This window comes from Phyllostomus discolor, chromosome 5, assembly GCF_004126475.2.
Source record: "Phyllostomus discolor isolate MPI-MPIP mPhyDis1 chromosome 5, mPhyDis1.pri.v3, whole genome shotgun sequence".
NCBI classification, from domain to species: Eukaryota; Metazoa; Chordata; class Mammalia; order Chiroptera; family Phyllostomidae; genus Phyllostomus; species Phyllostomus discolor.
The window spans coordinates 44,352,572-44,366,195 of NC_040907.2; the positions used below are offsets into that span (position 1 = coordinate 44,352,572).

At 36.8% G+C, this 13,624-nt stretch overlaps 1 protein-coding gene across 7 annotated transcripts in view; it reads left to right on the top strand.

The window, feature by feature from the left end:
• Positions 1-13,624, top strand: part of NFIA (nuclear factor I A) — a 375,972-nt gene that overhangs the window by 198,030 nt on the left and 164,318 nt on the right. For 6 of the 7 annotated variants that reach the window (XR_004903533.1, XR_004903532.1, XR_004903535.1 and 3 more), the window contains one exon: positions 3,640-3,705. The exons of the other annotated variant lie outside the window; for it this stretch is intronic. Coding sequence is in view for 1 of the 6 variants with exons in the window: in XM_036027543.1 (XP_035883436.1) it covers positions 3,640-3,705 (66 nt within the window). In the remaining 5 variants the exon portion in view is untranslated. The remainder of the gene's footprint in view (positions 1-3,639; positions 3,706-13,624) is intronic. 7 annotated transcript variants of the gene reach the window in all.

The following is a 13,624-nucleotide window of genomic DNA, read 5'->3' on the forward strand; positions in this document are numbered from 1 at the left end:
GTTTAATTCTAGGTCAAGATAGAGCAACATTCCATTTTTGCTTCACGCCTAAAGAACATAAAACACATGGAAATGATACCTATATTTTTGCCTGATCATCTTTATCTTGTTGACATTTTTTGGTCATTCTTTGGCTTCCCAGAAGGAATATTCCCTGAGGTTTCATGCTGAGGGGAGCTGAACTGAGGTTGGGGGAACTGTGTATGTGCTTAAGTAGCAAATGTGGAACAAGGTTTCTGTTCTAGCTTTGCACAAACTCGTGGAAGCAGAGCCTAATATGTAGGCATTAGGATTTATTTTATTCCGTTCCCCAGTGATTATACTGATAGTGAAATATCTTTGTCTGAGTACTCCAAAGTTATAGCTCTAGGCGCCATAAAAATGCATAGATAGATGGCTACTGGTGTTCAATTAAGAGGTCTCAACCCAGCCTCCAGTATGCAAACTCAGTCTATTTTAGGTTTAAATTTCTGCTCATAAATTTTTTAAAAACCAAAAGAAATATTGCTTTTCAAGGTTATGTTGAAGTCTAAGATTTCTTAAACAAAAAGCAAATCCCTAGATGGGAAAAAAATTGATAACCCTAATGGACTTCCTCACAATAGCATTTCCATCTCCATCGTTTAAACACACTTTAAATAATATTCTCTTCACTGTAATATACAAATCACCTGGTTTTCAAATAGAGAACCAGAGAAAAGTCACTGCCAGATCTAAGATGGCGTCCAACTCAGTGCAGTCAGGTTTGTTTTGGTGGAGGGGGGCTCTAATTATTTCAGGTGGTAGGAATCATCTAATCATGTGATAATTGTCCATAAAAGCAAGACATAAAGTTACCTTGGCTGCTGACAGGCCACCACCAAGTATAAAAAAAGAGGAGTAAATTAATTGTTAACCTTCATGATTGTGTTTGAATGCAAATGCTTAAGGAAAAGATCTTTCATTTGTATCAATTATGTATGGGTAGGAATTAATTTGTAATTCTGGTCATCTGGATGGCTCCCTAACAGCATTGGTGACCTTTTGCAGTAGCAGAGAAACTGTCCATGTGTGCTCAGCATAGAATAGCACCAGGACTGGGTAGTTTTGTTCCTAGGTTCAGAAAAGGACGGCATTAAACGGCCCGTGGTAGAAAATAATTATTAAAGTTTTAAAATCATTTCTGTTTTCTTGCTGATCTTTGACTTTGCCTCTTCCTTACCATGATGGTGTATTTTACACCAAAATACCAAGATGGTGTATTTTAGTATGCGGTCTTCTAAGGGCAACAGCATCTCCAGCTTTTGAATAAAACTGGAGAAATTAAATTCCGTTTTCAGTTTGGCTAGGTGCCTCCTCCGGTGTTTGCATCTGAGCTTTCACGGGAGCACTGCGGCCTCTTTCAGACCCACTCTGAGCCTTCTGCTGCTGCTCAGTCATGTGCTGTTTGTTTCTTTTTCAGTGGCTTGGAATTTTAAACTTTCTTTGAATATATCTTTCATTGCTGTTTGTGTTTTCTATAATCATGTTATATACTTAAGTGGTGAACTGAATGTAAAGGAAAAGAAAAAAAATGAAGTCCGCTTGAGATTATTAAAAAAAATTGTGTCTCATTATCCTTTTGGCCTTAATATTAATGGATAAATATCAGAAAAGCAATCGGCTATTGTATATTAAAATTAATTGAGATGAAAACTGTTTTTCCATTTGTTTATGAAGAAGTAATTAATTGTGAAGATATTACACCTGGAGAACATTGGCTGAGCTATCGTATAGAAAAGTTAGGCTTGCTATTATTACTCCAAAGAAAATGTTCTATTTGGCAAGATTATATGTATATGTTTTGGGACGTGATCAGGAAGGATTTCAACTTTCCCTAAAACAAAATTAGATATTTCCTTTCATTTTAATTTTGGGTGTTAATGGTTTAAAATTTTCCAAGATAAAAATAATAAAGGTGTATGCCTTCCTTCTAAAACATGTTGACTGACTTCTCAGATATTTCATTTATAATTTTAAAAGGCAAAATTACAGGATCTTTTCTTAGGAAAAAAAGGTAGTCATGCCATATTTTTAAATCATTTGCTATAAAAGTAATATTAATTTATGAAGTTAAAATTTCAAATATGGTACAGCATAAATTTGCACTTCCAATTTTTAGTGTGGGGTTTGCGGTTCATTCTGAAGGATTTCTCTAAAGTTTTTCGACTTGTAATGCCTTCTGTTTGTTTCTTCACTATGGTGACTGTTACAAGATGATAAAAGCCACCACTTCGCCAGACTTAAATAAAAATTCCCACTTCACATTTTTTGCTCTTTGAACCTTTGAATCAACATAGATTTTTCGCTATGGTCACCAGGTTAACATTATCTGAAAATTAAAAAATAGACATTTTCTTTATAGTACTTCCCTATAATTAAAATATTCATTTGCTTAAAAGCAGAGAGATTTTCTAAGTTATAAATTAGCATTTCTTGACCCAAGGTCACTAGTAGAGCTACTTCTTTTTTTTTTCAATATATCCAAAAAAGAGAATGGTACTGCTCTAACTCTGCTGAAATAGAGGTAATATTTCCAATTTATTCAGTTACATGTCATGATCTTTTGATCTGGCATTGAACTTCTTGCTGAAATGTGGTCAAATTTCAGACAGTTAATTCTAATCCTGTAAAGTCAAGGTAAAGTTTGGATTTAGGCTTTCTACAGATAATTTAAGTTTTTCTAGAAAAGTATTTTTATTTTTAGATAATACTTTATACTGTTTTAAGTCTCAGAAAATGCCTTCCATCAAAAAATTTTTCCCTTGACATATTTTGTCTGATTTTTTTCCTCCTCACTGATTCTCCCAATTCTGTGAAATTTTTTTGATCCAACTTAATTTTATCTCATTTTAAAATTGTTATTCTATTACAAATTATCCCATTTAGAAGTTAAATTAAATGAATTATTTTTTCAGTTTGAAAATGATTGTTTTTTTAATAAAAAATAAATGAAATTTGGTAAAGGTGTACAAGAACCTAAAAGCCCCATTAAGAATCTCCCAAATGCATTAGTATAAGAGAAAAATAATATAAAATGGGGGAAACATACCTTTGAGAAAGCCGTCGCTGATTTATCCTGTTACTTCAAGTAAATGTGCTAATATTAGGATGCTAGTATTTAATGGTGTTAGTCTGCATAGTCTGTTGCTGTAATACAGAGCTAAATATCAACAGAACTTGTTACTGTTGTTTGGGCTGCTTTTATATACCAAATTCAAAATATGTTTTGACACTTTATTATGTTCCGAATCAAGCTTCAGATGTGTGTAATGAAGGATGAAGTCTTTATCAGACTCCAGTGTATAAATAATGGAGAAGAGCAGTTTGGAAATGGTCGCTCTGTAAGACAGTGGTTTCTGAAGAGTTTCAAGTTATGATCTGGCACAAGCCAAATGCAATGGAGGTGTAAAGAAAACCGAGACTCCTCTCTAAGGGCACGGACTGCTGCTGCTGCTCCCGCCCTCTCTTTTCTTCTCTTTTTTGTTCATCATGTTATTTCTCACTGCAACTTTCTCACTCCTAGTTTATATTGCTGAACCTTTTGAGAAAGTCCGGCGCCTCTAATTCACTTTCCCTCACAGACCCTATAATTGTTGGCTGTATTTTTATGTTTTTCAGATTCAAGTCAATCTGAAAGTCCCAGCCAGCCAAGTGACGCTGACATTAAGGACCAGCCAGAAAATGGTAAGTTTAGCTTTGAGAGTCCACAGTTAGCCAGCAGCTAATGGAGAACAAGGATTTCAGGGTCTGCCCTATGGGTGGCCCACAGTAGGAACAACTGAGGACTCGAGAAATTCTCTGGATCACTCCAGCACCTCCACCCCCAAACACTATTGGGTACTCATGAAAACTTTATTTTCCAAGAAAGTTGATTACCATTAGAGTTGGAATTCACTTACTAACTTAGAATCTTCTAAAGTATAAGTGAGAAATCATGACTTTTTCATTTTATTTTAGTTTCTTTTTATATGTATTTATTAAATTCTCACCTGAGGATATGTTTATTGATTTTTAGAGAGAAAAATCAATGTGAGAGAGAAATATTGATCTGTTGCCTCCCATACGCATCCCAATCGGGGATTGAACCTGCAACCTAGGTATGTGCTCTGACCAGGAATTGAATCCGTGACCTTTTGGTGTACGGGACAATGCTCCAACCAACTGAGCCATCCAGCCAGGGCTTATTTTAGTTCCTTTTAAAGTGGAAAATGCCTCACAGTCTTCTTCAGTAGTGATTCAAGATTATTGACAAGTATTTTTGAGGCTTTTAAGAGTATAATGCTTTGCCAATTGCTTTAAGAAAATGATCTATGTCTCTGAAGGGTTTTTTGCTTTAAATTGTCCAAAATGAAACAGTAAGGGTACATGACAGTATTAAATTCCTCAATTGCACAAATATATAAACTTTCTGTTACAGAACTTTGAATAAATAGAATAAATTCCTCAAATATGAATACAATAGTGTCTGGTAAAATACTGAATTTGAGATATGCATTTCAAGTATGAGAAAGATTGTCATAGGTTGGAAATTTTGACTGAGTGAAGTCATCAGTTCCAATAAAAACCAATAAGTGAACTAGCAGTACTTATCAGACGATAAACACTGTATTGTATTGTTTCATAGATATCATCTCATAAAGTTTCAAGTGCTCTTCCTTAGTGATAGAACTGGAAGCTCTAATGGGAATACTTGACCTCGAGGGGCCTGTGAGGAGAATATGGCATCGTGTTTAAAAGCTCAGGCTGTGGTGGCAGACATGCTTTAAAATTCTACCTGTTTCTTACCTTTGTAATACTGAGTAAGTTATTCGGCTCTCAGGGAACAGATGTATATAAATACACCTTTAAAATAGTATGGTAATAATATTTCCTACCTGTTGAAGAATGAAATAAAGTCATATGTACAGATTCATATAGTTTATACCTTAAAATTGTTATTGTTGGCTGTTGTTCAGTGTTACTATTATTATTTTCTATTCAGTGCAATGGGACAATATTTGTTTTTCATCTACCTAGAATGGCCTCGTTCCTCGAGTCTCTCTTCCTTTTGTTGTTCTGTACATTTTCCCTTTTGGCTCTCTGTCTGATCTGTTGGAATACAGCACTAAAGTGAATTATGTCACTATTGTGGGTTGGAGAATTGAGCTTACCACATTAGATATCCTATCACTAATTTTCAGGATTTGTTTCATTTCCCAAGCCTGGGAAATTCTTTATAACATTGCCAGACTCTAATAATTAAATATGGACTATCTGGCTCTTCCTCTTCTCATCCTAGTATTTTGGTGGTATTTTCTGTGAAAGTTGTCTTTTCAAAGCAGGCATTAAAAGAGAGAGAGAGAGACCTCTGAAGGCTTGTTTTTAGTGTCATAAACAGCTACATCTTATTTTTGTTAACATTTATGAGTAATATTTATAGACTAGTTTTTTCTTTGTATTCTACTTTACCTGTAGGTGGTGCTTTCAATGTTGTGTTTTGTTTTTCATATATTATATTTAAATCTGCCTGAAGTTGTGTTCAGAGAAATTCGCTTTATTTTCTTTTTAAATTTTTGTGGGCTGCAGGGGTGTGTGGCTCGCACAGTTCGTCCGGCACCCCCCTCACTGGCCTGCGACGTCCGTCTTCATAAAATGGCCGGCAGGCTGTTCACATGCAAATACAAACTGAGAGCTCGAGAGGCCTGGCAGGCCTCCCCGGAGCTGCCTGTGATACCGATACCGTGTGCTTCCCATTCCAAAAAGCAACCGGGATTGAGCCTGGGTTTTTCAGCCAAAGGCGTGCTGATACTAGCCAAGTGTGCTTTTAACTCCAAACTACTTGGTTGCACCTCAAGGATTCATGGTACCATTTTGGGGGATCATGTGAGTTAAAAGACAGAAAGTATCAGTATCTCAGAGAGAAAGTTATAAGTTCCCATGTTTCAAATTTCTATTTGTTTCAAAGAAGAAGAGGTAGAAGTTGCTTTGTCTTAGATAACTAACTCTAACTGAAGCTGAGACTAGGGCAACATCCACCCAGTCAGTTTCCCCTGTTTGCCTTGTGTCAATCTCAGATGAAGTTATTGGGACAAAATGATTTTCTCTCTTCCCTAAAGACACAGTCCCTAAAGGAAAATAACTGAGGATTTCAGGGCTAAGTATTTATACGCATTAGATAACTTCCTGGTGTTGCTTTGTTCGAGTGTTCTTTCTCTTTCCATAACCCCAGGTTACTGAACATGAGTTCCTGAAAGGTTTTTGTTTGTTTGTTTGTTTGTTTGTTTCATTTTTGTTTTTAAAGAGGGAAATCTCATAAATGTGTCAACAAAACTCTTAAGAATTTTTGGAATCTTGATGGATAAAAAAGTGACACACTCTGGTCTTCAAATAAAATGGGAACTCATTAGTGCTTCTTTATGTATATATGCAAGGGGAAATAATATTCTTTTTATCCTAGCTCTTGAAGAGAAAGGTAATGGGAAACGAATGGTATTTTCCTAGTAAACCACGGAGAATGAATAGACAAATGGTAACATGCTGTTTCATCCAAAACCATAAACTAGGCCATGTAACTTTACCTAAAGTGGATGCAGCTGTTTCTTCCTTGTTCAACTAGTCTGTTTTTTAACCCCTGTGGAATTTTCGCTTTCTTTTTTTGTACTCCCTTAAGACTCAACTGTAAAAGAATACAAATCTTTGTCCAGTTAGAGTATTAGATGTGAATTTTGAAGGAATTATCTGAAGCCCAAAGATAAAATATCAGAATCTCTGAAACTCAAAATTGGTCTGATAAATGATGGAACTCTACCTGTAGAGTCAAACAGACCTGAGCTCAAATGAAATAATGCCTGGGTGACTTTGAATAAGCTAGTACCCCAACCTCAGTTTTCTCATCAGTAAAATAGGAATACTAAAGGAACCTACCTTGTGAGTATCAAAATGAGAATATGCATATGAAACAGCATTATATCTGGTTCATAGTAAGGGCTCAAAGAAAGGTGATCATTACTGCTATCCAGGCAGAGTTTGTCAGATGTGTAATGAATACACATATTTGAGAGGTCAAAAGATGGGAGCTGGAAATTGGAAGAGGGATATGGTTGGAAATAAACCAAGACTTAGAGACGTCTTTTGTAGATACTTACTCTGTTCTGAAACATCAGCCATACATCTTTTTAAGTCTGTCCATAATCTCCATAGTGCCACATCTGTTTCACTGTTTAGTGCTGGTCCTCACATTCTGTTCAGCTCCCAGGAGTTGAGAACTATAAAAGCGATTCAGAGTTTATAGAACCCTCAGAAGAACCTCAAGAAGAAACTCCTCCTAGATGTCTTCAATTTTAGTTGAGGTTTTCCTTGGCTCAAACCAAATGGAATCCATCTTATTGAAAACTGTAATCTGATTAAGAGTAGGATTCACGACAATTCCTTTTTAAAACCTCTTGTATGGCACATAGCTCTGTGCCTTGAACTTAGTAGTTACCAGATATTTATTTACTTAAATAAAGTTAGTTAATAGATAAACATATCGTCATTATCACCAAATATTTTTTGAGTCTGTGCCCACTGTTGATTTATCAAGAGGTTTTTAAGAAAAAAATAAAAATAAAACCCTGGAGAAGCTGAGAATCTCATATGGGTGTGGGGTAAGGTTGTACACAGACACGTGGACATACGGACACGAATGTGATGAATAGTGATAGGAAGCCAAGGCTGGGCTTCGGTACTAATGAACACAGTAGGTCAAGTTGTACCTCAGCTTCTACCCCACCCCAGTGAGCAGATGTGATCAAACACAGGTTTGAACAACACAAGTTTGAACTGTATGGGCCCACTTATACATAGATTTTTTTTTTCAGTAAATACCTGTATTGTTTGTGATCAGCAGTTAGGAATGTGCAGTCATGAAGGGCTGACTATATGCATTTTTATATTGGGAATATGAATATCTGTAGAATTTGGTATCCACAGGGATCCTGAAATCAGTTGCCTTTAGATACTGAAGGACATCTAATTTGGGGGGAATTAAAAGTAATATGCAGATTTTTTATTACATGGGGGATTGGTATCCCTAACCCCCATGTTGTTCAAGGGTTACTTGTGCATGAAATACTATCATGTTACCTTGTGGTAAATTATCAGAGGGAATGCAATCCTGACTAAGTTCTCAGCTCTGACTGGTATCATTTATATAATCCTTTTGAATATTGCTGAACCCCCCTTTCTGGCTTTTCAAGAGCTCCTGAAGGTTTTAGGTCTTATTTGTTGGACTTCAGTTTGGAGCACCTACCCAAACCACCTTGGTGAACTCCCATGTTGTAATTTGGCTACTGTGAAAAGTATTTATGAGACAGAACATTTGAAATCTGTGTCTGATATTTACAGGGTCTGTACAGTCCCCCAAATCTTTCATTCTGTGGTGCATCAGGTCAGTTATTAGTGAAGGAAAAGCTCATATGATACCCCCTACTTAATTCAAGGCACACTGCTGTGGGGCTACCTTGAGTCAACGTCTGAGGGAATAGCACAGTCCAACATTGGCGCTCTGAAAGCACATTTCCCATGGTGACTCACTGTGAAAGCACCTTAACTAAAATAAATAAATAAATAAATAAAAAGAGGAAAAGAAAAGAAAGAAATTGTGAGACTCCCTTGCCAGAGAAAGAGAAGCTGTGTTCAAATGTTTTGTTTCGTTTTTTTTCTATTTTCTAACTCTCTTCACCTGAACAGCCTATTAATATAAATAACTAATCTAAGAGGTTCTAAAAATGTGATATTTATAACAGAAAATCAAAGTTGGTATTTAGGTTGTGTTCTTTATATTTAATCATGGTTGCCCTCCCTCATTTAACTGATAGTTACACATATGTTGGTGGCAGTAACCCTTTGCAGTCAGTGGAAGGCCATTAATCATGATGCATGCCCCAGATTTTGAAAACTTCCAGCTCTACCTGCCAATTTGAAAATCACCCTGGAGTATTGGTTGAATCTAGCTTCCGTGTTCACCATCTTCATTTATGTTATTCCCATCTTACATTGTTAAATTTTAAGTGTCATTGCTAAATGTTGCTAGATGAACAAGGAATGTACTTTTCACAAACCATAGTTGTCAATATCTCATTAGTTATCATTTAACTTATTTCTGTATTTTGAGTATTTAAATATTTATGAAATAAGTTCCAGGCTACTGACTTCCTGATTTAAGATTTATCTGTAGGATTCACTTTAAAATTTAGGGGTGGGATAAAAGAACTGTAAATTTCTGTTTTCCTTTTGGATAAATGTTCTTTTTATCTGATAATATTCTCTTTACAAATTGTAGGCCTTTTGCTTTAACTTTTTCCACTATCTCTTCAAATATATAGTATATTGTAATATTATATTACAATATTATTACATAGTGGGAAGACAAAATAAAATCCATAATTCCAAACTCTAAGAATTATCTCTTACTACTAGGTGGACTGCCCATTGTAGGAACTGTTTTGATTAATGTGTCATTTTAGGTGAGTCATTTTTAGGAATTTTGCAGGCAATGCAGCCTTACAGTTGCATTTTATTGGGAAAACAGGAGCATTCTAGCATCACTGACTTGTAAATACAATTTATCAATATTTCATAATTTCCATGCCTTTCTTTTACAATTACCTAGCAACAGTTATTCTCTTCAGTGTTCTTTCAAAAAACCCTGCGGGGACAGATACAGTAGAGTGACCACCAAAATAGCAGCCATAACAGTAATGATCAATATTCTAAAATATAAAGGTCCCAGCTCAAGGAGACATTAAAACCTAAATGCCTTCTCATTTCTAGATCAGTATAATTAAAATCTGACTGATGAATTTTTAACAATGCGATGAAGCTAGTCTCTCTTCTTCAAGAAACTAGGGAACTAGAGTTTGGTTTGATCTGAAAATGTCAATCTGAGAGCAGGTGACTTGTGCTTTCTTAAATACTGTTAGCAGATGTGACCCATCATTGTTTGGAAAGGCTCTTTGGAAATGCCTCCAGACAAAAGAAATTCTTGAATCTTGCCTTGTGAAAGAGGAGGTACCAGGTGAGGCTGGGGGCTTCCCCTACTTGCATCCTGCAGTGTGGAGTGTGCCAGGCTTTGCACAGAACCCACTCTAGTTAAGGAACCTTTTCAATTGAAAAATAGGGAGGCAATTTGTAGTGATTTTAAAAAAGTAGTTTTACCTCACACATTATGGATATTTTATTGTCTACATACAGAGGATAACTAGCTGAATAGACTTTAAGTGGTTGGCTAGTAGCCAAAGTAGGGAATGTTTTAGACTCTGTTCCCCTGATTTCTAAATTCTAAAAAGCACTGTCTGGGTGGTCTATTTCAGATAGCTTCTCTTCAGATATCACCACTGACCCCCAACCAGCCTCCAACCCCTCACACAGAAATAGTTACAAAGAATAAAAAAACAGGTTTCTTTCTGGTCCTCAAATTTACTATTTGAGTATTCATTGGATGTAACAGTCCATGTGGAAAAGCATTTTTAAGTGCTTATTTATAATTTATTTGGGATTGTGCAAATTTATCCATAGATCTCTATTCTAAAAATACAAAGCAATACACTTCATGTAGTATTTGAACTGGGCTCAGACAAGAGATCAAATGAGGAGCCGACAGAACGGTAGGAGGTACACCTGGTGTACGGCTGCAGCTCCATCTGCTATTGCTGTCTCCCTGTGATCTAAGCCTGCACTGACTCTGACAGGACTCTTTGACAGAGATGTCCTTAGAAGGACCTGCCGTGCACTTCTAATGATCACTTTCACACCCCTCCCCATCAATTAAAAATCTGCATGGTGAAGTATCAGCCAGGCTAGCCTGGGTCTGGAACAGAGTGAGTGAGCTTGTCTTACCTCAATAATAAGCTCTGGTTTGACACTTGAATGTGAATTTGTTGTTTTAACATCTGTGTATTATTTTTTGGAAGAAGTTATCCAATTGCAGATAATATTGGTGAAATGGGTGTAATATAAATAATTTATTTGGGGATTTGGAGTCCATAATCCAGATTGATTAGTTGTCTGCTAGAAAAATTCATGTGGCCACAAGGATTTTTGGCATCTTTACTCCCTAAAGCTTCCTCATTTTTTTTCTGTTCTTTTCTTTGGGTTTTACGCAGCTCCAGGCAACTCTGTTCTCTTGGCATTAGCATGTCCTTCAGGAAATCCACTGGGATATCTCAGATAGAGGTGGAGGGAGGGGCAGTGTTTACTGCAGATTACTCTGCCCCATCTCAGTTGTTGATTTTTATACATGATTGATTTTAACCCAAAGGGAAGTAGGGAGTCTAATATGCCTTATCCACAGGCATCATATGGCGAATATCCAAAGAGGCAAGTGTAAGGGATGTTGCGGAGAAGCCCAGCAAAATAGGCATAGGCTTCCAACAATCTCTCCGTGAAGGAGAGTTAAGGTTTTCATAGAACTTTGTATGCATTTTGCAACCAGAGAGCTTCTCAGCAAGTGGCATTTGTAAACTCCAGAGATGAACAAGAAGCCAAATCACAGCTTTGGAAGAGGTAACATTAGCGATGGACAGTTGTCATTACAAGCCTGGCACTGAGCATCTGTTTAGGGAAAATCAGTTGTCCAAGTCATTTAAAGACTTGTACCTCAATTTTCTCATATGTAATTCAACAGATAGTTATTAAGAATCTGCTGGGTACATTTGGACTATATTCTAGATGCATTGAAGGAATCCAAAGATGGATCATACATTCTGTTCTTTTTTTTTAATTTATTGTATTTTTTCCATTACCATTTAGACCGTTTGTACCCCCTTCCCCCACAATCACCACAACACCCTGTTCTTAAAGGCCTCATGATCTAGTAAGGGAGAAAGGCTGCATTCATTCATTCATTGAACAGATACTTAGTGCATTTTAAGAATCAGGCACTGCACTGAATAAAACAGACAAAATATCTCATCTTATGGCACTTATCTTCTGGTAGGGGCGGACAGACAGTGAACTAACTATGTGTCAGATGCCAAGTGGGGAAGGCCTTTCTGATTTGTTGACCTTTGAACTACGACCTGAGAAGATGAAGAAGAGAGCTGTGCAGCTATTAGAGACTTTTGTTCTAGAATCTGGAAACAGTAAATGGAGAAGCCTTGAGACATGTTGGAGGAAAGGAAATGGGGTTTGTGTGGGTTGAGGGGCATAAATGAAAGAGAGGACAGTTGGAAGTGGGGGTAGCAGGAAGCCAAATTATGCTGGACTTAGGCTAAGGAAAGGACTTGGCAAATCCTTGACAAGCAGGGAAAGCCATGACAAGCCATGATGTGCTCTACAGAGGAATGCTTATACCAAATCCATTCATTTCTTGATAGTGTAGTTGTGTCCTAAGTGCCTGTGATGTGTTAGATACTTAATGTTCCATGGTGAGCAAAGTGAAAAGGCCTAATTTATAACACTGTCAAAGAATGAGACTCTGGTCTGCCATGGTGACATCTTTTAGTATCCCCAAAGGTTTCCCATTATGCATATATACTATAAGCTGCATCACTTGCATGAGATATTTGACTTCACAGACACACTGTGCAAACGATTCCCTTTTCATTTAATGGAGGTCTAAATCTGTCAGGTTTCAACTGAACCCTTATCTCACAACAGAGACCATTTAGATTGGAACCCCCCAGGTCCCAAGTCCATTTACCATGAAGCTTGATTTTTCTTCCTAATAGTTGCCAGGTTTAGCGAATAAAAAAATAAGATGCCAAGTTAAATTTATTTCAGATAAACGATGAATCATTTTTTAGTATTACATGGGATGTAGTTATGCAAAGAAAGTATTTCTTGTTTATCTAAACCAACTCCTATATTTTATCTGGCAGCCCATTCTAATTCTCCACACACTTTCATGGAGGTTATGTGGGCAAGAGTTAGCAGCATATGAAAAGGTTTGATTTGTCTGTGATGATTCCCCTGATCACAAAGGGTCAAACCACTGGAATTTAACCCACTGAAAATAAAACCTGGGAAGAGTACCACAAAGTCTGAATGACTTGACTGCTTAAATTCCATTCCTGCCGCATCTGCTGGTACCCAGCCCAGCAGTTATCTTGGAACAATGAGCCACTTGTAAGGCACAGTCAATAGGTACAATATAGTAGTTGAGAGCCTCTCAACCTATGCAAGTAAGTGTATAAGTTTAATTAGTGAGATATTAATTGAGCAAGACATTGAGACTGTAGGTGAGTCACTTCTTCAAAGCAAATGCAAAAGAAGTATACCTTGTCACAAGATCCAGTTATTGGCAGACTGTTTGCCTCATGAAAGATGATGACAGTAGAAAATCAGTCAAATAATAAAGTCCTGGGAAATTCCACATTCAAAGGTGAAGTAGAGAAAAGACATTTCAGCTAGATTCGAAAATCGAAGGTGCTATAGTTTTCATGTGCTGTATGGGAAACTGAATGCATGTTTCCATTTGTAATTGAGGACTGTTTTGTTAGGTATGACACCACTTGTGTGAACATGTTACAGAAACACAGTCTCCTACTTTAAAACAGATTCAAGGGAAGCAGTTTAGGAAAATGGGATTAAACACTTTTGGCCCTCAGAGCCAAGTAGTTACAAGAGGAAGGATTTTAGTGAG